The sequence below is a fragment of the Chlorocebus sabaeus genome, chromosome 1, assembly GCF_047675955.1.
Source record: "Chlorocebus sabaeus isolate Y175 chromosome 1, mChlSab1.0.hap1, whole genome shotgun sequence".
Taxonomy (NCBI): domain Eukaryota; kingdom Metazoa; phylum Chordata; class Mammalia; order Primates; family Cercopithecidae; genus Chlorocebus; species Chlorocebus sabaeus.
In genome coordinates, this window is record NC_132904.1 from 72,214,498 (window position 1) to 72,240,482 (window position 25,985).

The 25,985-nt window shown below is 50.4% G+C and overlaps 1 protein-coding gene across 1 annotated transcript; it reads left to right on the plus strand.

Annotated features, from left to right (window-relative positions):
* The first annotated feature begins 6,630 nt into the window (after window positions 1-6,630).
* Window positions 6,631-22,900, plus strand: MOGAT2 (monoacylglycerol O-acyltransferase 2). Its single transcript, XM_008020184.3, has 6 exons — window positions 6,631-6,812; window positions 8,832-9,010; window positions 18,255-18,459; window positions 18,779-18,953; window positions 19,593-19,792; window positions 21,958-22,900. Exons 1-6 carry the CDS (start codon window positions 6,722-6,724, stop codon window positions 22,110-22,112), a joined length of 1,005 nt encoding a protein of 334 aa, XP_008018375.2. The 5' UTR covers window positions 6,631-6,721; the 3' UTR covers window positions 22,113-22,900.
* Window positions 22,901-25,985: the final 3,085 nt, after the last annotated feature.

A 25,985-nucleotide genomic window follows, 5' to 3' on the forward strand; every position in this document is an offset into this window, starting at 1 on the left:
TTCTCATTGACAAATTTTACTGCTAAATTAAAATCAACAGGCACTCCTGTGTGTGACCTCAAAAAACTCCTTCACTGTAAACCTTTGGCAAGCTCCTGTAATACCTCCTGGAGTCTCTGATTCACTTATGATGGTCATTAGTTGCTTCAGGGCTTCTGATGCAAGATATTGTCCCTCTTGGCCTCAGGCTATACACCATTAAAACAGCAAATGACTGGCTACCTATGAGCTGTCTTGGACATAGAGGCTGTCACAGACCCTGAGCCTGTGACCCTCCCTACCCAGTTGCCCATTATGCTTTCAGTTATTGGAACATCCCTCCACAAGCTCAGCTTGGCTACAAGGCCTTCCTAAGACAGGATGGAGCCAACCCTGGGCCCTCTGGGATATTCCACCTGCAGGAGGGGGTGGCCTCCTCATTCTCTTGGTCCCTTGCCAGATGCCAGGGTGCTGGAGGAGGTCACCCCTCCCCAGACCACTTGGCTACCTGGGAAGCCCTTTGGTATTAACTGAATGAACAGGAATGGGAGTTCATGGACTATGGGAACGGCGGCATCGTTAGCCATCACACGTGATGCAGCTTAGTGGAGAGCTGTTACTTTCCATCCCTTAGCTGGGATGATGAAGGACAGGACCCAAGAAAAAACATACTTGGTCAAACTTCAGCAAGTCATCCTATCACTGGCTGTCCTGGCCAACAAATGGTCTCATCTTCACATTCATTATTAATTATTGGGCCATTACCTAAAAATTGTTCCCATAAAGGTAAAAAAAGAATAAACCCTGGGAATCTCTTATTTCACAGACATCCAAATTATAAATCAAAATCACATAACTCCATGTTGCAAGGCCTTGCTAGTTCACTGCTTGTTTCTTTCAGAGTTAGAGACATTACTAATCGTTATGAAGGCACACATTTCACTCCTTAGAATACACTATGCTGGGCTTCCAGAGGAGGTATCCGATATAACCTTCATGTCCCTGATAGGTCCCGATGGTTGCTTTAATGATGTCCTCAAACAACTTCTTTTCAAATTCCAATACAATAAATAAACTAAAGATCTTGAGTTTACCCCAGGTCTTAACCTATTTTTTATGAATTTCAATCTCGCCCCCATCCCTCAAGGGTTAGGAGCCAGATTAAAGATGCATATTCTCCTGGGACTCATCATCATAGATTGTCCCCTAGACCAGGCAGCTGCTCCTCTGATAGGGGACCCATTTGAACCCAAACTTCCACTCAAAATAAACCTTGTCAGCTGCAGCCACACACTGTCCTGTTGATGGCTGGTCTTATCCCTACTGCCTTGGCTGCTTTCATTGGTTACAACCAGAGGTCCAAAACTTTCAGCAGACCACTGTTTTAACCAATTATGACCAGTGCTCAGGCCCACATTAACTCGAGTAGATCCCATGAAAAGGACACACCTGTCCCACATCTCAGATGACATTACCTTTGCCCTATAATTCACCACTGAAGGTGACATTGCCTCAGATGACACGCCTGAACCCAAGACCTTGATGCTGGAGATAGCTTTGCCCCTGGTGCCACAGATGGCTTTGCTCCTTGCACTAAACCTGCACTCCAGTAATGCCCATGGACTGGCTCTGCTAAAACACAAATGGACACTGGGTATTTTTGCTTTTCTTTCTGTACTGACTGCCTGCTTAGCTCCTGATCTTGGTATAGTCCTTGCTGTCTGCTCAAAGGTACACCGCCACACAGCTCTATACCTCAACAAAATTCTAGCCTGGGGAAAGCCAATCTAGAAGCAATGGCGCCAACAGATAACAGGCATTGTGTAAACTTACCCGGGTTTACAACAACGTTCCTACTCCGCCCAAGATGAAGGGTTGCTCTATTTACTTGGCTCGACCCCATGCAGTGGAGTGGATGCCTGTGAATGGGGTTTCAGGTCACAGTGGTGCCTCCACATCTTTTGTGTGTTCAGTGATGCTCATCAAATGCCTCGCTCCATGCCTGGCCCACATTTCTCCAGTAGCCTTCAATGTCTCCACTATTTAAACAGTACTCGTCACCAAACACGAGGTCAAATGCCCAGGCATCACAGGGTCAGTTATAACAGGAACACACAGAAAAGGTTGCTGTCTAGTCATAGAAATAGACCGGCACACCCAAATGTCTCAAACATTATTTGAGAGTTAGGGCCCAGAGTTAGGAACTTAGAGGCATCTCTCCAGTCCAGCCCAATGGGCTTTCTGCTTTGCCACTGATTCCTTTAAAGGGACAATTCAGGTATTTGCCTGCAAACTTTAAGTGACTCACACCCCATTCCCTTATATCTACCATTAGTTGTGGGGTTTCTCTCTTTCTCTCTCTCTCTTCCTGACTTTGCATTCATGACCCCAGGATGGAGCACTGCCTTCCTGACTCACGGCACCCTCCCTGTCCAGGATTCATAAGTAATAAGTTAGTGAACATATTTTTTACTGTGGGGTGTATTAAATTTGCGCCCTCTATCTGAAGAACCAGAGACTACCTCAATGGCTCCCAGAGTCCAAGTAATGGTCAGGCAGACACAAATTGGACACAGATCTGATAAGAACCACCAGGGCATCTGCCAATATATTTTCCTTTTCTTTTTAACTTTTTTTACACAACCTTTTCTGAATCCAGAGCATCTGCCACTATAAGCAAGCTTCCTGTGTGAGGGACTCCCTGGTTGTGGGTTGGACGACTAGGCATCAGGCTGTCCCCCAGGGAAAAGGAGTATCCTGTGGAAAACATACTGTAAACCTCCACCCCGCTCGGGCAGTGTTGCTAGCTGCTCCGGTACTGGAACTCTAATTTGGCTGAGGGCTCTTAAAAACAGTGTGGTGCTGGCAGAGATAGATAAGAGGACTAACAGGAGAGAATAAAAGCCCAGATACAGACCACGCATCCGTAGAACTGTCTCACATGACTAGGGTGGCATAACATATCGTGGGGAATGGAGGGAGTGTTCAACAAAGAGATTGAAAACAAATACTTATCCACATGTCAAAAGCTAAGATTGGAACCTAACTCATGCTATCTAAACATCCAGTTGAATTAGGATTTACATATAAAAAATAAAACTTCAATTTTTTTTTTTTTTTTTTTGAGACAGAGTCTCGCTCTGTTTCCCAGGCTGGAGTGCAGTGGCGCGATCTCGGCTCACTGCAAGCTCTGCCTCCCGGTTCACGCCATTCTCCTGCCTCAGCCTCCCGAGTAGCTGGCACTACCGGCGCCCGCCACCACGCCTGGCTAATTTTTTGTATTTTTAGTAGAGATGCGGTTTCACTGTGTTAGCCAGGATGGTCTCGATCTCCTGACTTCGTGATCCATCTGCCTCAGCCTCCCAAAGTGCTGGGATTACAGGTGTGAGCCACTGGGCTGACCTAAAACTTCAAATTTTTTAATGAAATGTATAAGTAAGATAAGATTTCCTAAATCCGACCAAACAATGTGTATTTTATGAAAGACTGGAAAATATGACTATATTGAAATTTAAAATGTTTGTTCATCAAAGGACATCTTAAAAGACAAGCTAGGGCTGGGCACAGTGGCTCATGCCTGTAATCCCAGCACTTTGGGAGGCCAAGGAGGGTGAATCACTTGAAGTCAGGAGTTGGAAACCAGCCTGGGCAACACGGTGAAACTCTATCTCTACTAAAAATTCAAAAATTAGCTGGGCATGGTGGCGGGTACCTGTAAGGCCAGCTACTTGAGAGGCTGAGACAGGAGAATCACTTGAACCTGGGAGTTGGGGGCTGCAGTGAGACGGGATCGCGCCACTTCTCTCCAGCCTGGCAACAGAGTGAGACGCTGTCTCAAAAAAAAAGACCAGCTGGAAACTGGGAGAAGAGATTTACAATATATATGCCACCCCAAAGGGTTAATATCCTGAGTACATAAAGAAGTACAAATGATTATGAAAAGCACAAGCTACACTCTCGAGAAATGGGCAAAAATGAAGACCAAGCTTTTCACAGAAGAGGAAATGCCCATAAAAAAAGAGCTGTTCAACATTAGTGTAGGCCAGGCATGGTGACTCACGCCTGTAATCCCAGCACTTTGGGGGAGGCCAAGCCGGGCAGATCACCTGAGGTCAGGAGTTTGAGACCGGCCTGACCAACATGGTGAAACCCCGTTTCTACTAAAAATACAAAAATTAACTGGGCGTGGTGGCAGGCACCTGTAGGCCCAGCTACTTGGGAGTCTGAGGCAGGAGAATGGCGTGAACCCGGGAGGCGGAGGTTTCAGTGAGCTGAGATCGTGCCAGTGCACTCCAGCCCGGGCGATAGAGCGAGACTCAGTTTCAAAAAAAAAAAAATTAATGATAAGGAAATGCAAATCAAGAGTAAAACTTGGTCTCATTTCATACTGTAGCTGGAAAAGAAGTCTGACCACACCAAGGGTCAAAGCGGATCCATGGGGGTGGGGGGCTCTCGATTCCTGGGGAGACTGTACACTGATGTATTATTTTGGAAGACAGTCTGACCACACCAAGGTCAGAGCGGATCCGTGGGGGTGGGGGGCTCTTGATTCCTGGGGAGACTGTACACTGATGTATTATTTTATTATTTTGGAAGACAGTTTGGCTTCACTCCCAAACTTGAACATTCACATATTCATAATCCCAGCGGGTTCTCCTGCTGTGTTGAAATTGTGGAGAGGAGAACGTGGATAGAAAGTAAACGGAGAACCCAATAAGGAAGACAGAGCCAGCCTATAAAAGAGACTGGCTGTGGAGGTAGGCAGCAGCTGTTCAGTTCAAGAGACTGAAATCAACAAAACACTAGAACAAGGTCATAGAAAATGACATCCAATGGGCAGTAAGCATATTAAAATGTGCTTATATTTATTAGTTGTTAGGAAAATGCTATAACCACAATGAAGGACCACTACACACCCACCACAATTCAGAACTCAGAATTCTTATATAAGGCTTGTGGGAGTATAGATTTGTACAATCACTTTGGAAAACTCTATGGCTATATACCATGAGACCCATCAATTCTATTTCCAGGCACATACCCAACAGAAATGTGTATAGATGTATACTGAAAGACATGTACAGGAATGTTCATAGCAGCAATATTCATAATAGCCAGAAACAGGTGACAGCCCAAATGCCTGTCAGCAGCCAAATGGACGCTTTGTGGCATATTCACACAATGGAATGCTAAACAGCAATGAAAACAAAGGCAATACAGACACACATGATGTCTCAAAAGAGTACACACTAAATGATTCACTTTTCATAAAGTTCAAGAACAGAGATGAGGATGGTGCTGAGCTACAGGGAGGAGAGCAGTGACTGGCAAGGCCAGAAGGGGTGCTAGGTAAGTTCCGTTTGTGGATCAGAGTGGTGATAACTTTCACTTTGTGAAAAGGCATTCCTCTGTCCACTTAGGATTTGTGTATTTTTCCGTATGTATGATATACGTCAATTTGAAGTTCACATTTAGAGGGAGGGATTTAGAAGAACTGATAGGACATGGTGACTGATAGAGGTGGATGGAGAAGAATAGAAGGGATCTAGTGTGACTCAGGTTTTGGCCTGAGCAACTGGGTAAATGGGCGTTACCCTTTACTGAGATAGGAAAGAGCAGAGGAGGAGTCAGCGGGGCAGGAGGGAAGTGGGGGAGGGAATCAAGTTCAGCTTTAGACACGCTACAGTGGAGGTGCCTATCAGGCATTTGAGTGAAGATGTCAAGGAACCACCTAGAGATTCAAGTTTAGAGCCCCAGGGAGCAGAGCTGCAGATGCAGATTTGGAAGTGTTTGCTGTGTAAATAGAATGCCAGGTGTGAGCCTGGATGAGATCTCACAGAGCAGGAACTGGAGAGAAAAGAGAAGTCCGGAGGATGGAGTGGAGGAGGGGGACTCTAACAGCTGGCCTGGTGAAAGACGAGAGGCACAAAGGAGACCTAGAAGGAGCAGCCAGAGAGCTAGGAGGAAAACTGGGAGAGCATAGTGTCCAAAGGCCAAGCGGTTTCAAAGACACGGGAATGATCAACCGTATCTAATGCCGCCAATAGGTCAGGATGAGATGTGAGAATTGATTACTGGATTTAACAACGTGGAGGTTACCAGGGAACTTGCCAAGGGCATTTTTGTGGAAGGGTGATACCTGAAGTGTGGACCACTATTTATGGTACCACAGATGGGAGGTGAGGACGGGAAGGCATGAAAGACAGCTCTTCCAAGAGTTTGCTGTGTGAGTGAGCAGAAAAACGGGGCAGGAGGTGGAGGACACAGTGTGGGTGGGGATTTTTAGGTAGGAGTTAGTACAGCATATGTGTGGAGAGGGAACAATGGATAGGACAAGGTCATCTTATCCATTGACCTTGGGGCCAAGTCATTGAATAGGTGGGAAGGGGGCGAGATTGCATATGCTTGGGGCTTCACCTGTCTAGTTATAGGAAAGACAAGATTTAAGCGATCAGGGAAAGGTAGCCATGCAGATAAGGTGTTGCCTGAGAAGGCTGATAAAGGCTATACAACCCTTTCTCTTCCTCCTTCCTTAGCCAGGCTCCAGCAGGTAGATTCAAAGGTTTCTTGTAGGATAGAAGTTCCTGCCTCAGCAGGGGCAAGGAGGCCTTGGGGCTGGGCTGGGCTGGGTGTGGCACTCTCCCTGCCAGCTTCTACAGCCTGGGGCAGGAACAAAAACCTGTGGGTGCCTCAGACCACAGCAGAGCTCACAGAACCGCGGGATTCAGGCTGACCCTCCAGCATGGTAGAGTTCGCGCCCTTGTTTGTGCCGTGGGAGCGCAGGCTGCAGACACTTGCTGTCCTACAGTTTGTCTTCTCGTTCTTGGCTCTGGGTAAGTTGGGCTGCACTGTGGGATGGGAGACCACCGCACTCAGGTGAGGCAGAGCAGCCACACCAGGTGCACACAGCACATTGATGGTGGGAAGACACTTATCCTAAAGGGGGCTTTGTTGCACTCAGAGCCCCTGCCCAGAGAGAACTCCTGGGCCTGCCCAGAGGCTTCTTGGTGGTGGAGTGGGGTAGAAGTCACCATCTGCGGCTCTGGGCAGGTTACTTACTCTTCCTGGATTGCACTGTGGGTTCTCCTTTGGCACTTGGATGGAGACCATCTGCAGGCTGCCAGGTGGTGTAGGAAAGCCTCTGTGTGGTGATGGGAGAGTTCTGGGCTCTGCAGCCTGCTCAGAGAGGAGGGATTTCCTTCTGTACTCTCTGGGAGGAGGAAACTGGGGCTGGTAGTGGGGTAAGTGAGAGAAACAGGGAAGAACAGGAGGGCGGGGAGAAAGTGCAGGCTGAGAGTGGACTGTGGAGTGGGCATGCTGGGTACCAGGAAACCCGGAGTCAGACCCAGCTGGGCAACTGACCAGTTGCGTGACTTTAGCCAGCCCATGCCTGACCTCTCCAAGCCTCGACTTCACCATCTGCAGATTGGGGACAACAATGCTGGCCTTGCAGGGCTATTGTGAAGGAAATGAAGAAATGTGCTGACCTCTGCTCAGCACAGACCTGGCCTGGACCTTGGGCTGGGCTCACACTAGAGGGCATGAGCATGGCCCCTTACCCACCCCACCACTGATTTGTGGCCAGAGAGATCACCCTTGCCCAAACAACAGCTCTGCCGAAGGTAACATTTTCGAGGAGGGCCTGGATCTGTGGCTTGGGAAGAGAGAATGACTGGGAGTCCATGGGATTTTTCCTTTCATCTGCTGGCACCAGACAGGGTAGGAACTGCTGCCTCCAGGGCTGGGGTTCTGCACACAGATACCACTCTCCTGGTTGTTGAAATGTTGACACACTCTGAACACATTGGTCAGTAGCCATGTCTCTCTCTTTCTCTCTGTCTCTCTCACACACACACATATACACCCACATACACACACACGTACTTCCTCAGAAACTCCCCCACAATTCTGTAGCTAAAAAGCTCCCCCTTGGCAAAGCAGGCCCTCCAGGACCCTGCCCTAGCATCCCTTCTGGTTGAGCTGTGTCTCTGTTCTAAGGGTTTTTAGACATTTTACACATCCCTGTATGCCCCCTTTGCACAGATGAGCCAAACAATCAAGGATTTGCCTCTAGTAAGGGCTGAGAAACCACCAGTCAGAGGGGAATTCCACACGAGGCCTGGTCTTAGCCCTGATGCACCCCTGATTCTGGGGTGGCCAGGGCTGGCCTCTTCCTCCGTCCCTCCTTCTTTCAACAACAAACGTCACTGGTCACTGGAGCTCAGCAGGGTTTGAGAACACTGTGTAGTTCAGAGTGGCCACAGACATGAGGCGGGAGCGGGAGGGACAGGGCCAGCTCTGAGGCTCCTGGAGGCCAGGCTGAGCTGCTTGGACTATGCCTGAAGTTATGGGGAAGTCACGAAGGGCTTGAATAAGGGGAGGGACCTACCTGGATTTATCTCTGGGAAAATGGGGCAGAGGATGAACAGAAAGAGAACAGGAAAGGGTCTCCCTTTGCTCTGAGATCCCAAAAGACGGAAACCAGAACAGTTTATCCAACCAGTTGTCCCCATTGATTACTTGGTAAGTACAGACAACTCTCCTGGGGAGAAGGGAGATAGGCGGGGGATGGAGTGAATTAGGTGGCCTGGTGCAGTGGGGGAAAGTGAGCTTTGGTATTAGGCCTACCTAGGCTCAACGCGTGCTCCCAGTGACACTGGGCTGGCCACAGTCCCTCTCGAGGCCTTCCTCTCCTCCTTGAAGGATCAGGAAGCTGCTGTCTTCCTCCTGGGGTCAAGGATTGGACAGGACGGTGCTGCTAGTGCCGGGCCTATGGGCAGAACTCAGTCTGAGCAATTTCACCTGCCTTCCTCTCAGATCCTGTTCCTGACAGCTCCTTCTTCCCTCCCCAGCCGAGATCTGCATTGTGGGCTTCATAGCCCTCCTGTTTACAAGATTCTGGCTCCTCACTGTCCTATATGCGGCCTGGTGGTACCTGGACCGAGACAAGCCGCGGCAGGGGGGCCGGCGCGTCCAGGCCATCAGGTGCTGGACCATATGGAAGTACATGAAGGACTATTTCCCCATCTCGGTGAGTATTGAGGCTGGTTGGGGTGGGGGAGGGAGTTGGCTGGGGTGTGGTCAGGGCCAGAGTGCCCACATCTTCATGGGAAAATATGGCCCTGCATGCATTGAGGAGGCTACTGGGCTGGGAGGTAGGAGCTAGGGCTTCTGCTACTATGTGACCTGGAGAGGAGTCCAGCTTCTCTCCGATCATGGTTTCACATCTGCATGGTTTCGCAGGGATGCAGGGCCAGTACAGGGACTGATGAGTGTCCAGCGTTTGAAGGAGTTCTGTGGGGTGTATGATGTAAGGCATGCCTATGTATCTTAAAGGGACAGACCCATGAGCAGCCCAGGCTTGGGAGTGAAGGTAATAAACTTATAGTTTCTAAGGACCATCTAACCTCACACTTAACATTTACCAGAAGAGGAGGCTGACACCCAGAGAAAGAGAAAATATCACCAATGTCACACAAGTTCTTTTACAGATTTCCAAGTGTGTACACTGACTGTGGGCAAAGGGACAGGTGAGAGAGCCCTGAGTTGTTCTCAGATCCGACCCTGCCCCTAACTGGCATATAGTGTATCTTTGGGCAAAGCTTTATCCTGTTCTGAGGCTCAGTCTCCCCATGTATCTAGTAAGTAGACTGATTCCTCCTCCTCTGCATGCCTTCAAATCTCTGGCTTTCCGACTCCTGTCACCTCATGGTCATTGTGGACACTTGGCCCTGCACTTGAAGGTGTGTCCAGAGCAGAGCAGATCCCTGAATTTGAGTGAGCAGATCTTTCGGCCCCTTCAACGGAATCCCAGGCAATCTAAAGCCTTGATCTATGCAGCCAGGCAGTGATGGTTTATTGGCCAGATGGGATAGGGTGGGGAAGGCAGCAGGGATGCAAGGAAGGGACAGGCAGGGGCAGTTGGCCCTCCTCTGGAAGCAGGAGAGAAGAAAGGGATAAGACATGGCCTGTGGAGACAGGCAGACTAGACTCTGATCCCAAGTCAGCCCCATACCATACTGGCTGTATGACGGTGGGCAAGTTAGTCTCTCTGAGCATCAGTTTCCTCATATGTAAAATGGGGATAATGCCACATACCTCACTGGGTTGTGTAGATTCAATGAGACAAAGCAGGTAAAGCACTTTGTAGGTTTTTTTTTTTTTTTTTTTTGAGATGGAGTCTCCCTCTGGCTCTGTCACCCAGGCTGGAGTGCAGTGGTGCGATCTCGGCTCACTGCAACCTCTGCCTCCCAGGTTCAAGCAATTCTCCTGCCTCAGCCTCCTGTGTAGCTGGGACTACAGGTGCCGGCCACCATGCCTGGCTAATTCTTGTATTTTTAGTAGAGACGGGGTTTCACCATGTTGGTCAGGCTGGTCTCGAACTCCCAACCTTAGGTGATCCGCCCACCTCAGCCTCCCAAAGTGCTGGAATTACAGGCGTGAACCACCATGCCCGACTAGCACTTTGTAGGTTTTCAGTAAACGGGCGGCTAGTATTATTTTACCTTGGCAGTGGGACTCTGAGAAGGCGTGGTTGTGACTCGAGTCTGGAGAGGACTCTGAGAGTCCTGCTGCTCTGACCTCCACACCTATGTAACTTCTCCCACTCTGCCTGGGAAGCCTACCTCTTCCTGTCCCTCCAGAAACAAGGTCTCCAGCTTGCAAAGGGGGAGGGGTAGAGGAAACAAGTCCACCAAAGTTAAGAAACTTGTCTGAATTATGGGAACGCAAGGTGGTTGGGGTTCCTGCCTTGCTCCCTTCTGAGAGTCCTGGAGCCCAAGAAGGACTGGCAAAGGCTGAGCCACAACTGGAATGCAGGAGCCTCTAGCACCGCAGTGGGCAGGGCCTCCAGGGCAAAGGGCAAGGGGGGTGCTGGGCAGAGAGCAGGCAGTGGCTGGCAGAGACTCACGTGCCATGCTCACGAGGGGTGGTAGATGTGGAAAGGCAGAACATGGTCTAGCCTGGGGGGCTCAGGATGGGGGCAGTCTCCCCTGCCCCTCATATGTGTTTCCTGCAAGGCCCCCTCCAGGGTCTTGTCAGCAAAGAAACTTAGGGCTTGCTGAGTTCTGGGAGCAGACCATGGATGTGTCAGAGGCACAGTCCTCATCCCCACCCCAGGACCTCTGCACTTTGAGATTCACCTCCCTTTCCTGCCTCTCCTCTCTCCAGCCTGGGCTTCCTCTTCTGTGCCAGAAAGGTCAGAGTCTCCCCGGGAAAGTGTGCTGTGGCCAGCCTGGGGACGTGTGTGTGACATCAGGGACCAAGCCAAAGAAAACCTGAAGCAGGCTCTGGCCTCCCGGAGAGCTTTGGAGGTTCTGGTCTCACTTCCCGCTCTTGAGCTGAATCCCAAGCCCACTGGGGGAAAAAAAGCAGCCTGAAAAGGCAAACACACAAGCACAGGCCCAGACACTTGCCTCACGGTGAGTTCTGAGCCACAGGCTGACATCCAGCATGGCTAAAGCAGAAGGCAGGCCTGCAGAGGAGGCTGGGGAGGCCCTCAGGTCAGAGGGTGGAGGCCATTGGAGGCCATTCTGCAGGACTGGGACTGCTCACCTGAAAGTTCTCCTGGGGTGTCTTCAGCCAGCCCAAGGGCCTCAAAGGACAGCATCTGGCCCTCTGTGTACCTGGAGCCTTTCCAGTTGCAGGTCTGGCAGAAATGCTGAGGCAGCTCTGCACCTACCCTACCAACGTCCTTCCTGCTCCTTCCTCAGCCAGGTGGCTCTTAAGGAGGATATCTCAACCTTAGTACTGTTAACACTGGTGGGACACAGGCCTCGATTTGCAGAAATTCTATGTGCACCGTTTTTTTTGTTTGTTTTTTTGTTTGTTTGTTTTGTTTTTGTTTTTTTAAGACGGAGTTTCACTTTTGTTGCCCAGTCTGGAATGCAGTGGCATTATATCGGCTCACTGCAACCTCCACCTCCCAGGTTCAAGTGATTCTCTTGCCTCAGCATCCTGAGTAACTGGGATTACAGGCACCCATCACCACTCCTGGCTAATTTGTACTTTTTTAGTAGATACGGAGTTTCACCATGTTGACCAGGCTGGTCTTGAACTCCCGACCTCAGATGATCTGCCCACCTCGGCCTCCCAAAGTGCTGGGATTACAGGCGTCAGCCACTGTGCCTGCTCCTGTGCACCGTTGTGTGTGTGTGTGTGTGTGTGTGTGTGTGCGTGTGTGTGTGTTTTTCCAGAATCCTTGCTCACCGCAGGCCCTTTGCAGCACCATCTGCCGAAGGTGGCAATGCCACTGAGTGGCCAGCAGAGGGCGAGATGATGTTCATTTTGACTATGTTCTAAGCTGGGCCTGTTGGGTGGGGCTGTGGCCTGCAGACTCTCTTTCCATAGACCCTCCCAGCCTCCCACACACCTTTACTGCCCAAGTCCTGAAGGGATCATGGGGTGAGCAGACAGTAGGGAGACCCAGCTCTGCTGAACTCCCCCACCATTCACAAACCTCTACGCTCTCCTGCCATATACATGTGGCTGTCCAGTGATTTCTGAGCTTTTATCAGTTCTTACTGCGCTTTTATGAACTAGCACCTGGTGATGGAATTTCAAGAAAAATTCAGAAACCGTTTCTGGGCCTCGGAACTTTATAAAGTCACCCGGTCAGCTTCCCACAGAGCTAGTTGTGGAGCGTCAGGCAATGTTTTGTGTAGGAGGAGCTGTTCCCACCTGATACTGAAGACCCACCCAGGCTCTGGGTTTCCCTGGCGCTGAAGATTTTGTCATCTGGAGCAAACACGGTCTCCATGGGCCAAGGCCTTAGGCACCGAGGGCTATGACCAGGGCTGTGACCAGCTGTCAGGAAATGCTGCCTGCACTGTGCCTGTCACTGTCAGAGCCAGGCTTGGGGCAGCCTGCAGGCCACCTCCTTGACCCCACCCACACACACCTGTGACAAACCCTCAGGTCTTCTGCAGCCTGCCAGGCATCTCTAGGGCCTTAGTGCCTGACCTCCTAGCCACCACCTCTCAGCACTGGGTCTCTTAACCCGAGTCACTGGGACTCAGGTGCCCAGCTTTCACCCAGGACAGAAATCCCAGCTTACACAATCTAGGATACGTGCTTCCCCCTGAGATTGCCCCCTTGGTTATAGGAAGGCTCTGCCTGGGAGGTCTTCTCACATGGAGCTGGGGCGCATCTCCAGGACCCTCCCAGGAGTCCTACCTCTGCCATGGGCAGGGAGAGCTGGCACAGAGCACAGCGGTTCCCTTAGCCCCAGGGCTGCCTTGCAGGGACTGGGAACCTCCCACCCTATTCTGGTCCACTGCAACCCACAGCCAGGTAACCCTCCAGGTAGCTTTGTCCACCTGGGCACCATTCAAATTTGGGGCTGTATTATTCTGTGTTGTGGGGACTGTCTGCACCCCTGGCATCTACTCACTCAATGCCAGTAACACTATCCCTCCCTGCTGTGACAGCCAAAAACATTTATAGACATTACCAAATGACTTCTGTTAGGGGAGGGGGAGGAGCTGGGAGCATACACTTGCCCCAGTGAAGAACCACTGCTGTAAGCCCTGGGCTCTGCCTCCTAAACTCCTCCAGGCTGATTTCTCCTCCCCTGGCCCTAAGCCCTGACCATACATATCTCTTTATCTTGGCTCTACTTCTGCCAATGCCCCCAGCAGTCCATCCACCACACTGCGGCTGGAATAATCCTCATAAAATGAGTGAAATACTGCAGTGACAGTGACTCCCATGGCTCTTAAACTCTATTTTGCTGCAGCCTTCCAGTCCCTGCACCCCACCCACCCCTCACTCGCTTGTCCTCCCTTTGCCATCCGAGCCATCTAGGCATGAGCTACATCACTTGTGCTGGCGCTCTTACTTGGAGTGCACCCTCTTACCCCATGAATCCCCTTTTACTTAGGACTCCTACAGGGTGGCAGAGCCTCCTGGTTACACACGCAGAACCAGGCTTCTGGGTTCAAACCCTGGCTCTAAGTCTATACTAGCTATATGACCCACAACTAGTTAATGAACCTTGTGTCTCCATCTCCTCATCTGCTAAGTGCGGGGGGCAATGATACAATACTTCCCTCATACGGTTGACGGAGGGTGAGGCAAGTTGGTGTACGCAGGGTGCCTGGGGCCTGGTAGATACTGGGAGTGTTTACCAACTCTGGCACTCTTTCCAGCTCTCAGGGCCTGGCACTTACCGTATTTCTTCAACAAGTGGGCAGGGAGAGTGCGCATGTTAGAATTGAGGGGATGTGGGCCGGGCACGGTGGCTCAAACCTGTAATCCCAGCACTTTGGGAGGCCGAGACGGGCGGATCACGAGGTCAGGAGATCGAGACCATCCTGGCTAACACGGTGAAACCCCGTCTCTACTAAAAATACAAAAAACTAGCCGGGCGAGGTGGCGGGCGCCTGTAGTCCCAGCTACTCCGGAGGCTGAGGCAGGAGAATGGCGTAAACCCGGGAGGCGGAGCTTGCAGTGAGCTGAGATCCGGCCACTGCAGTCCAGCCCGGGCTACAGAGCAAGACTCCGTCTCAAAAAAAAAAAAAAAAAAAAAAAAAAAGAATTGAGGGGATGTGTCTATGGGTATCAATGCGTGTCTGTGAAGTGAATGTGTGACTATGGTGGGGCGAGAACCAGCTAATAACTTATCAACAGAGTGGACTGGGGAGGCCAAAGCCCTACCCAGGGCCACAGGGAGTTACAGCCAGGGCCAAGGAGAATATCCAAGCCTTTCCATCCATCTGAGCTGGATGGGGGGAGACAGGGAAGTACCCTAGTCCCTAAACACACACACACACACACGCACACACGCACACACACAGCGCTAACTGCCTGAACCTGAAAGGGGATTTTTGAATTTTGATGTGTAACCAAATCCCCTAGGAAATCTGTCACAAATCAGATGCCCAAGGCCAGATCAGACCTACTGAATCAGACCCTGCATGCCCAGCATTTTTAACCTGCCAATTAATCTAAGCACATAAATAGGCCATGAACAAGCTCTCCCACGCCAGGCCCTGGAGCAGTGTGAGGCAGGTTGTTGATGCAGGAGCCACTTTCTCCTGGGAGAAGGGAATCGAGAGAACTCTGGACCTTCCAAGTCTGACTAGTGAGTGAAAGGCCCCAAAGACAGTCCTGAGTGCCAGGATATTTCCCTGGGTCTAGAACAAAGGCTTCCTGGCTCACTTTGCGCGCTCTCTCTTCCTCTCTCTCTCTCTGATGCTTTCTGCAGGAGGTGGCAGAACTCAGAGCCATCTGTGTGGCTCAGGGCAGGTCTCCACAGCTCAGTTTGCTGGACTGTCACACGGGGCCTATCATACTCCAGTCAGCCTCCCTAGGGCCAGATTGAACATTAAACAAGCTAACAGCATGGCTGCTTTGTGAACCATAAAGAATCTGTTAGGACAGTGGGCTCTTGAGGCTCTTCAGTTGACCCACGGCTGTGAGGGGGCACAAGTTCGTTTGTGGAGAAATGGGAACGGACAGACACAGTAGAGACATAGCAGTCCCCCGCTGTCCTCCCTCCCACTCAATGTCCAGATGTCCACTCCCGGAGAGCCCTATGTGGTGCTGTGATCGTTTAGGCAGGGACTGAAGAGCGTCTTGGGGTTAAAAAAGCGCCCCTGTAGCCCCTGCCAAAGAACTGAAAACATTTTCACACCAAGACTTGTACACAAGTGCTCGTGGCCACGTTATTTGTAATGGCCCAAGGGTGAAACCGCTCAAATGTCCTTGACTAATGAATGAACATCCAAAATGTAGAATATCCATAAAATGGAATAGTATACAGTCACAGCAAGGAATGAAGTACAGATACATATTATAACATAGAAAAACCTCCAATCATGCTAAATGAAGGAAACCAGACACAAATGCCACATATTATATGATTCCATTTACGTGAAATGTCTGGAACAGGCAAATCCATAGAGACAAAAAGTAAATTCGTGGTTCCAGGGGCTGGGGAGAGGGGCAGTGACTTCTAATAGGTATGAGTTTATTTTGGAGTGTTGAAAATGCTCTGGAATTAGATATTGATTGGTAACACACTTTTTTTTTTTTTTTAAAGACAGGATCTTGGCCAGGTGTGGTGGCTCATACCTGTGATCCCAGCACTTTGGGAGGCTGAGGGGGATGGATCATTTGAGGTCAAGAGCTCAAGACCAGCCTGGCCAACATGGTGAAACCCCATCTCCACTAAAAATACAAAAATGAGCCTGGCGATAGTGGTGCACACCTGTAATCCCAGGTGCTCAAGAGGCTGAGGCAGGAGGATCACTTGAGCCTGGGAGGCAGAAGTTGCAGTGAGCCGAGATTGTGCCACTGTACTCGCGTCTGGGAGACAGAGTAAGACCCTGTCTCAAAAAAAAAGAAAGAAAGACAGGATCTCTTTCTGTAATCCAGGCTGGAGTGCAGTGGTGCAATCATAACTCACTGCAGCCTCATTCCTGAGCTCAAGCAATCCTCCTGCCTCAGCCTCCCAAGTAGCTTGGACTATAGGCACACACCACCACAACTTTAAAAAAATGTTTGTAGAGATGGAGTCTCACTGTGTTGCCAGGCTGCTAAGATTAGAGGTGTGAGCCACCACACCTATCCCATACTTTTTAAATGTACTGAAACCCTGAATTTCATACTTAAAATGGATACGTTTTATGGTATATAAATCACATCAACTAAAAGCGATAACAACCCCCAGAGCCTAGTAACCTGGCTATGTCCTTCTCCAGGCCCCACTGCCTGCTGCACACCCAGCCTGCCAGGCCATGCACCCAGGCAGGATTTTCCCCAGACAGCCATCCATCTTCGCTTAGTCACACTCCCTTCACCTAACAGAACTGAGGGAGGGAGACAGACCACAGCACTTCACAAGTCTCCTCTCTTCTTTGTTTACCCCCTTAAACCCAGTAGCAACCCTGCCAGGGAGGCATTATCAGTGTCCTGTGGGACAGAAATAATTGAGCCACAGAGGGGACAGGGGCCTGACAACGGTCATGTGATGAGCCAGTGGCAGAACCTGGGTCTCCTGACTCAAGGTTCTTTTTCTCACTAGTGGAACCCTGGTAACATGCCAGGATAGGATTGGGGTCAGGGAGCCTTCCTTCTGAGGCTGCACCATCCTCATCCATTGGGCTTATTCCTTCCTTCCTTCATGCCATACCCTTTCCAGAGCATCTCCTCTGTTCCAGGCCTGCACTGGGGACACAGATGCATCAGACACATGATCTGTAATCTTCACAGGGATGTTGTGATAGATTTGGGTCCAGGGGACAGATGAAAGAGGTTAGCATAGAAAGATACCAATAGAGACCACATCTAGGGAGGTGCAGGCCACACCTTAGTATCCAAGTGCCTGCACTGTGGGAGGGCCTGTGTCTAGGTCACTGAGCCAGTATTATTACATGTATCTATGTGCACGTATCCGACTGCATGCTCTGTGGGACCACAATAGATAACGTGCGCGTAGATGTCCATTCTAATATTGGCTCAGTGACCTAGACACAGGCCCTTCCACTCACCAGGGTGTTTCTCTATGCACAAATGCTTTTCTTCTTTTTTTTTTTTTTTTTTTTTGAGATGGAGTTTTTTGCTCTTGTTGCCCAGGCTGGAGTGCAGTGGTGCGATCTCAGTTCACTGCAACCTCCGCCTCCCAGGTTCAAGTGATTCTCCTGTCTCAGCCTCCTGAGTAGCTGTGATTACAGGCGCCTGCCACTACACCTAGCTAATTTTTGGTATTTTTATTAGAGGTGGGGTTTCACCATGTTGGCCAGGCTGGTCTCAAACTCCTGACCTCAGGTGATCCACCCGCCTTGGCCTCCCAAAGTGCTGGGATTACAGGCATGAGCCACCATGCCTGGCTGGAACATTGTTTTTCTTAAAATGGGGCTATTTCAGCATGGTGATACCCCTGTGTAGCCTCTTGATGCCTTCATGTTAGATCCTGTACAGGTGGTGTTGGTATAAATAATTCCAGGCACCATCATGCCTGAGTTTCTCAGTAGCCCTAGGAGGTAGTAGGGACAGGGCCAAATACTGTATTGCCACTTTATAAATGAGGAGTCTGTAGGAGAGGGAAGCAATTTGTCCCAAGCCAGCATCAACTCTGTGGCACAGCCAGCACCATGGTATCTCCAGGTGCTGTCACACACCATATCTGAATCTTCGTAAGAACCCAGGGTGGTCAGACATATGGATGAAGACCTGGAGGCTCAGGGGGGTTTCCCAAGGTCACACCAGTGAGGGGAAGAGTCAGGGTTGGAACACAGGCCCCACCCTGGCTCAGTAGGTTGCTGTCCCTGCAGCTGGTCAAGACTGCTGAGCTGGACCCCTCTCGGAACTACATTGCGGGCTTCCACCCCCATGGAGTCCTGGCAGCTGGAGCCTTTGCCAACCTGTGCACTGAGAGCACAGGCTTCTCTTCGATCTTCCCCGGTATCCGCCCCCATCTGATGATGCTGACCTTGTGGTTCCGGGCCCCCCTTTTCAGAGATTACATCATGTCCGCAGGTGAGTGTTTCCACCCCTGAGCAGCTCAGGAAGGTAACAAATTTTCAGGAGGGTTGCCAACAGTTCTATACTTCTTCCAAGAGCGTGTGCAGTAGGAGAAGGAGGCTGGGCCCAAAGAAGCACTTCCTACAGCACCGTGCTGGGTGCTAAGTCCATCAGTGGGTTGGGAAGAGGGAGAGGACTCAGGGAGCTCCTAGCTGGAATGGGGTGCAGTTGGGGCAACCCCAGGCCTTGCTGGTGATCTCTTTCATGGGCTATATGTGCTTTCATAGCCCTTGCTCCCTCACCCCATACCTGACCCACCTTTCTCTTTCCGCAGGGTTGGTCACATCAGAAAGGGAGAGCGCTGCTCACATTCTGAACAGGAAGGGTGGCGGAAACTTGCTGGGCATCATTGTAGGGGGTGCCCAGGAGGCCCTGGATGCCAGGCCTGGATCCTTCACGCTGTTACTGCGGAACCGAAAGGGCTTCATCAGGCTTGCCCTGACACACGGGTATCAAGCCTCTGGGAAGAGCACTCTGGTTTCAGTTGGCGATTGGCAAGGATTTTATTTTGGTGGGAAGAGGGCAGAGACGAATGCAGATTCTATTTTGGTAGAGATTTTCAGTCCATTCACAATGAAGATTATATTTTGGTGTCTCACGCCCAAATACCTAGAAAAGTTTCCACAAGGGAGACTCAGTAATCTAAGAAACTAGGTGGCAATGAACATATTCCACAAAACCGGCACTTGACCTGAGACCTATGGTATCTAGAAGAGTGATATTTGGGGTACATTTCAGAGCTCTTCTCCCTACTTGGGGTGAAGCATCCTTGAGAAACATGAGCCAGCTGAGGTGGGAGAGATTTTTCTGGGAAAAACAATGCAGATTTTTGTATCTGGGAGGACTGTCTGAAGCATGCTGGTCTACCTCTCATGGTGCAACTGGGAAGTTGTGGCCCTGCAAGGGACCTGCCCAGAGAATGGGGCTGTGAAGGTCTGGGAGATAACCCAGGCCTCCACTTCCAGCCCAGGTGGCTGACCTCTGCTCCATTTCTTGGTCACAGAGTCCCTGCAGGAAGCTAAAGGGCCTTTCAGCTTGTGCCTTCTCTGGGGCCTCCCACATGCCCTCTTTCCTCTATTTGTCTCCAGGGCACCCCTGGTGCCGATCTTCTCCTTCGGGGAGAATGACCTATTTGACCAGATTCCCAACTCTTCTGGCTCCTGGTTGCGCTGTATCCAGAATCGGTTGCAGAAGATCATGGGCATCTCCCTCCCACTCTTTCATGGCCGTGGTGTCTTTCAGTACAGCTTTGGTTTAATACCCTACCGCCGGCCCATCACCACTGTGGGTAAGTCCAGGACCAGGCTGGGAGGGAGGAGGCTATGCTGTGTGCTGCAAGGGAACGTGGAGATGGGCCAGATTTATTCCTGCCCTAATGGGGCTCACATTCTAGACTGGGAAACATACACACGCAAGCAGATAGAATAGAAGACAGTCTGGGATAGGAACTATAGCAGAGGTGCCAAGAGCAATAGTTGCGACCAGTTGCTGAGCATCTGCTGTGTGCCAGGCACTACACTAGCTGCCCTACATGAAGCAACTCAGCTTATTCTAACAACCTTCAAGGCAGGAAGCCTTGAGTGCAATGGCACAATCTTGGCTCACTGCAACCTCTGCCTCCCGGGTTCAAGAAATTCTCATGCCTCAACCTCCCGAGTAGCTGGGACTACAATTGCTCACCACAAAACTCAGCTAATTTTTGTAGTTTTAGTAGAGATGGGGTTTCACCATGTTGACCAGGCTGGTCTCAAACCCCTGACCTCAAGTGATCCACCTGCCTCAGCCTCCCAAAGTGCTGGAATTAAAGGCATGAGCCATTGTGCCTGGCCATACCTTCAAGACAGGAGTTACTATACCCATTTTGTTGATGTAAACTGGGGCTCAGAGAAGTTAAGTATCTTCCAAAATATCACACTGTTTTTGTATAACAAAGTTGAGGTTTTTATTAGGATCATTCTGACTTTTTACAATGCCGGAAAAGGTGGATTTAATTCTTTTTTTTTTGAGACAGAGTCCTGCTCTGTTGCCCAGGCTGGAGTGCAGTGGCATGAGCTCAGCTCACTGCAACCTCCACCTCCCGGGTTCAAGCGATTCTCCTGCCTCAACTGCCAGAGTAGCTGGGATTACAGGTGCATGCCACCACGCCTGGGTAATTTTTGTATTTTTAGTAGAGACAGGGTTTCACCATGTTGGCCAGGCTCATCTCGAACTCCTGACCTAAAGTGATCCCCCAGGCTCAGCCTCTCAAAGTACTGGGATTACAGGCATGAGCCACCATGCCCGGCCTCTGAAAGACTTTATAGGGAGAAGTCCATTTATCTCATCTCCATCCTTCCATCCATCCACTTGCTAATTGAGCAGACTTGGTAAACCCCTACATCATGACCCCCCCTGTGTTGTGTGGCAATATTTTCACAAATTTTAATACTTCTGCTGCCTCCAGAACTATTGCCAGAAGAGAGGACAGAGGAGCTGCCTTCCCAGCCAGGCAGAACCAGAGAAAGAGATGAGTTAGGTCCATTCTGATTCCTCCCTGGGATAAGAGATCCACTGCAGGTCAGCGTGGAGGGGTAGAGGGGAAAGAAGAGCTGCCTGGGCTATGAACTCACCCCATTTTAGAAATATAGCCGCTTCCAATCATGGCATTTTGGACTCCCCAGATCATATAGCCTGAAGGTGAGGGCACACCCCCGGGGTCTAAAACCTGGCAGTGGTTCTTCCTGGCTATGTGACCTTGAACAAGTCAGGTAACCTCTCTGAGCCTCATTGACTCATCTGTCAAATAGGAATAATGACAGTTTTTTATACCCATAGGATAAAAGGGAGTATTTCATGTAAAGCACCTAATACATTGCCTGACACATTGAAATCTAGCCATTGGCCGGTCACGGTGGCTCACACTTGTAATCCCTGCACTTTAGGAGACCGAGGAGGGCAAATCACGAGGTCAGGAATTCAAGACCAGCCTGGTCAACATGGCGAAACCCTGTCTCTACTAAAAATACAAAAATTAGCTGGGCATGGTGGCGCATGCCTGTAATCCCAGCTACTCGGAAGGCTCAGGCAGGAGAATTGGTTGAACCGGGATGCGGGAGGTGGAGGTTGCAGTGAGCTGAGATTGTGCCACTGCACTCCAGCCTGGGCTACAAAGCGAGACTCTGCAGGAAAGAAAGAAAGAAAGAGAGAGAGAGAGAGAGAGAGAGGAAGGAAGGGAGAAAGAGAGAGAGAGAGAAAGAGAGAAAGAAAGAGAGAAAGAAAGAAAAGAAATCCAGCCATTGTTGTTATATCAGAATCTTGGAGTTGCCCTAATGTCTTAAAATTCATCACCTGAGATTAGGGTTGGAAGGAATGGCAGTAAGAGCACTTTTCTGCAGGGATGAACCATGGGGATGGGCACCTGCCCCAAGGTCCCCTTCCCTACCCTAAGCCACTGCACGCTTCTATGCCTTGCAGTGGGGAAGCCCATCGAGGTACAGAAGACGCTGCATCCCTCGGAGGAGGAAGTGAACCAGCTGCACCAGCGCTATATCAAAGAGCTGTGCAACCTCTTCGAGGCCCACAAACTTAAGTTCAACATTCCTGCTGACCAACACTTGGAGTTCTGCTGAGCCCAAAGGGCAAGGCCAACATTAGGGAGCCCAGCAGGAGGTGCTGTGCTCTGAGAAGACTTCCTGGAGGTGTTTGTTGAACATATCTGCAGAGCCTTCCCAGACTCCTGCAAATCCAACCCATGTCAGGCTGTAAGTTAGAGCGGGCAACGCAGAAGAGACCAGATTCTGGCACTGCAATCTGCACTTCTGCTACAAGACCTCTGCAAGCCTCCTGCTCCTTGGCTTCTGTCTGCTCAGTGAAATGGGAGAAAGGGCTGGAGGAGAATGTTTTCTGAGGTCTCTGATCTCTGTTGTAATGTCACTCAAACATTAAAAAAGGAAATGCAGGGGAACAAAGAGAACAGCAAGGTTTTTATTCCTCTGACCTTGAGTGACAGCACAAAAGAGGCCACCAGCTCCAGTCCCTTCTCCTACAAGAGCTGTCATCTTGCACCCTGGATGTCCCAGGTCCTCCCTCTCCATGCTGGAGAGGAGGGGTGGTCAGCAAACCCCTGCCCTCACCCTAGGTAGCTTCAAGCTTCTGGGTTCCCTGGGTGATGGAGTGGCCGCCAGAGGCACACAGAAGGTGGGTAGGGAGGACTGTGCTCTGTTACCAACTGGCTGTATGACTGTGGGCAGGCCTCTTTTCTCTCCTTCTGAGCCTCAGTTTTCCCACTGACTCTGAGTCTCAGCTCTGACATTACATAGGCTGAGAGCTCCGTAAGGCGCCTCTTATTCACCCTTTGTAACTTAAGCCCCTGACCTTGGCATAAAAAAGGGGGCTCCATAAATGTCAGTTCAATAAATGAGAGAATTATATTTTAGCATGCTTATCTTTCTTTCTACCCCCAACCAAGACGGCTGGTCAAAGCCTTACCCTTGATCCCCCAGCCTGGCCCTGGGGCCCTGTCTCACCTTCCCAGAAGCTGGATGAGACTGAGCCAGAGAAGACCATGGTGATCGCTTCTTCCTGATGCATCAACCCTAAGCTTACCACCTCTGGCCCCATTCTGTTGGGAAAGAAGCGGGGGTCAATTTGTTAAGACACAGGGCAGGCCAGCACAGAGAATGGAAACCAGATGTGAGATGTGTGCATGTGTCTGCAGGGGGGTGGGGGGTGTGGAGGGGTAAGATGGGGACAGACACCCTGACCAGAGTTCTAGATTCCTGGGTTAGGGCCATGCATCAGTAGGGAGGGAACAGAGGGTTGGACCAGGGTTTGTGACTCTCCCTCACCCTCTAGTGGAGAAACAGACCCTTCCCTGCCAGGAGCAGATCACACGCATAACCACAACACAGGCACTTAGAGAAGTGTACATTTGGGTTTCAATCCTGGCTCTGGCTCTGCCTCTTTTTAGTGATCCTGGGCAAGCCACATCTCCAAACCTCGATTTTGTCATTTGAGAAATAAATACTATAGTAGCCACCTTCAGTGTTGTGAACAGTTCATGAGATAACAAGCTATTCCATGTCCTTTGTGGAATGATGTGCAGTATGTATGAATTAGGAGCCAGGTGACAAAGGTGCCCAATGTCTCATGAAAGTGCCTCTTATTATCCTATTAGGCAGCGTGGTATAAGGGTCACAAGAGGAGCAGGAAGAAGAAGCAGTGGAATTTAGAGAAGGGAGGGATGATTTACAGACGAGGGGAGGACTTGGAGGAGGTGACACGTGGGCAGGACCTTGAAGGAAGAGGGAGATTTGCAAAGGAGATAAATAACAGCCCATAGTAATTACCTACTGCTGTATAACGAACCACTTCAAAACTTAATGGCTGGCTGGGCATGGTGGCTCACATCTGTAATCCCAGCACTTTGTGGGGCCAAGGTGGGTGGATCACTTGAGCTCAAGAGTTTGAGACCAGCCTGGGAAACACGGTGAAACCCCCTTTGTACAAAAAGAGAAATACATACAAACATTAGCCGGGCATGGTGGCTTGTGCCTGTAGTCTCAGATACTTAGAGGACTAAGGTGAGAGGATTGTCTGAGCCCAAATGGCGGAGGTTGCAGTGACTCGAGATTGCACCACCGTACTCCAGCCTGGGCAACAGAATGAAATCCTGTCTCAAAAACAACAACCACCACCACCACAACTTAATGATTGAAGAGTGTGAGGATTTATTACTTCTCACAATTCTATGGATTCTCTGGGTGGTTCCTCTTGGGTCTTGCAGCTGCATCCAGCCAAGGGATCAGCTGGGGCTGAGACAGCTAGGGATGCTAGAGGGGCTGGGCCTCTCTTTGCACGTGGACACTGGGCCCCTCTCTATACTGAGTGGTCTGTTAGCATTCATCGGTGGCTGATTCCAAAAAATGAGAAACAAAGCTGCACGGACTCAAGTCCTAGGCTGCACACCTCACAAGCATCACTTCTGCTGCATTCTGTTGGTCAAAGCAAGTCACAACCCAGCAGATTCAGGGAATAAGGAATAGGATCCCCCTCTGGATGGGAGGAGCAGCAATGTCATATTACAAAAGGGTGTGGTCACATGCGGGGATTCTTACTGCCATGTTTGCAAACAATCCACCAAAAATTAAAAACTAAAACCCTGAAGCACAACCACTGCCCACCCCAGGCACACAAACCCTGGAATTCCCTGTGTGACCATGGCACCACCACTGTGTATCCTGAGGATCCCAGCTCAGCCTTGCATCTCTGCCCTATCTCCCTCTCGCTCTCCCGCATTGATCCCTCATGCAGAGCCACAGTGAGCTGTATAAAACACAAAGCTGACCGCATTATTCCCTACTCAGCATCCTTCCATGACCCTCCATTGCTCCTAGGTTAGGGTTTGGACCAGTCTGAATCCACAGGATCAGGATCCAGCAGGAACCAGAAGATAATTTGAGGAGGGTTTAAAAAGGAACCATTTTTTGAAATGTGTGCACTGTTTCCACCCTGAGGCCTGGAAGGATGAATGGAAGCAGCAGTTCCTGAACCAGGAAGACTCCTGTGTGGGGGCCATTGTTGGTCAAGGGGCATGAGCAGGTCTGGTGACCCTGCAAGGGAGGAGCCAGGAGCAAGCATTCCCACCTCATTCTCCTTCCTCCATTCAGTCCGCTGCCAAGTTCCCCACTGCCTGAGCCCAGCTAGAAGCTGGAGGGAAGGGGGGCCTGTGGCTGCAGTCCAGGCATGTAGGCCTCCTGGGAAAGGGAGAAAGGCAAAGACAGGCAGAGTTGATCTGGAGGGGTCAACGGAAGACGGAACATGTCCACCTCCAAGTCCGAGATTCTCAGCCTGCCATTTGCCACTCTCCAGCATCTGGCCCAGCCTGTCTATCCTCATCTCTCTTCCTCCCTTACTCCATGCTCCCATCACTCGGAACCATTTGCATTTCTTTGTGCCAGCTACAGTGTCTCACCTCTGAGCTTTTGCCCATGATGTCGGATGCCATGGAATGCCATCTCCTCCCCATTATCTCCCCTTTGGATAATTCCTACTCATCCTCCAATACTGATTTTATCTGTGCAAAAAAGTCTTCCCCAGTGCCTCTGATTGCGAGGGGTTTCCTCTGGCTTCTCCACACTTTCTATTCCTCTGCCATAGCCCTTAGCACCCTGGGGAGGAGGTGTTGCTGTCCAGGTAAATGCTGCGCCAATGCCCCTGCCTCTAGTGCCCTCCCTCCAGCCTACCCACAAACAGGACCTGCATCCTGTCTCACAAATAAAACTTAGAACTCTCTAAGTGGTCTCCAGTGCCTCAGGATAATGCCTAAACTCCTCCTCAGCCTGGCATTCAATGCCTTTATCATCTGCCCTCTAGACCCCACCAGCCTCACCTCTGGACCCTCTCCCCTTGCCACCAGTCACTCCCACCCCCTTTGCTGCTCTCTCAGTATACTCTGCTCTTGCACTGGCTTATTTACGGGCACACCATTCCCTTCCTCCTGG

Excerpts from the sequence above, each read along its gene's own strand:
- MOGAT2 (XM_008020184.3), top strand. The coding sequence starts at position 6,722 with ATGGTAGAGTTCGCGCCCTTGTTTGTGCCGTGGGAGCGCAGGCTGCAG. Across the intron at positions 6,813-8,831 it reads CTTCTCGTTCTTGGCTCTGG|CCGAGATCTGCATTGTGGGC; the intron begins GTAAGTTGGGCT and ends TTCCCTCCCCAG. Across the intron at positions 9,011-18,254 it reads AGGACTATTTCCCCATCTCG|CTGGTCAAGACTGCTGAGCT; the intron begins GTGAGTATTGAG and ends CTGTCCCTGCAG.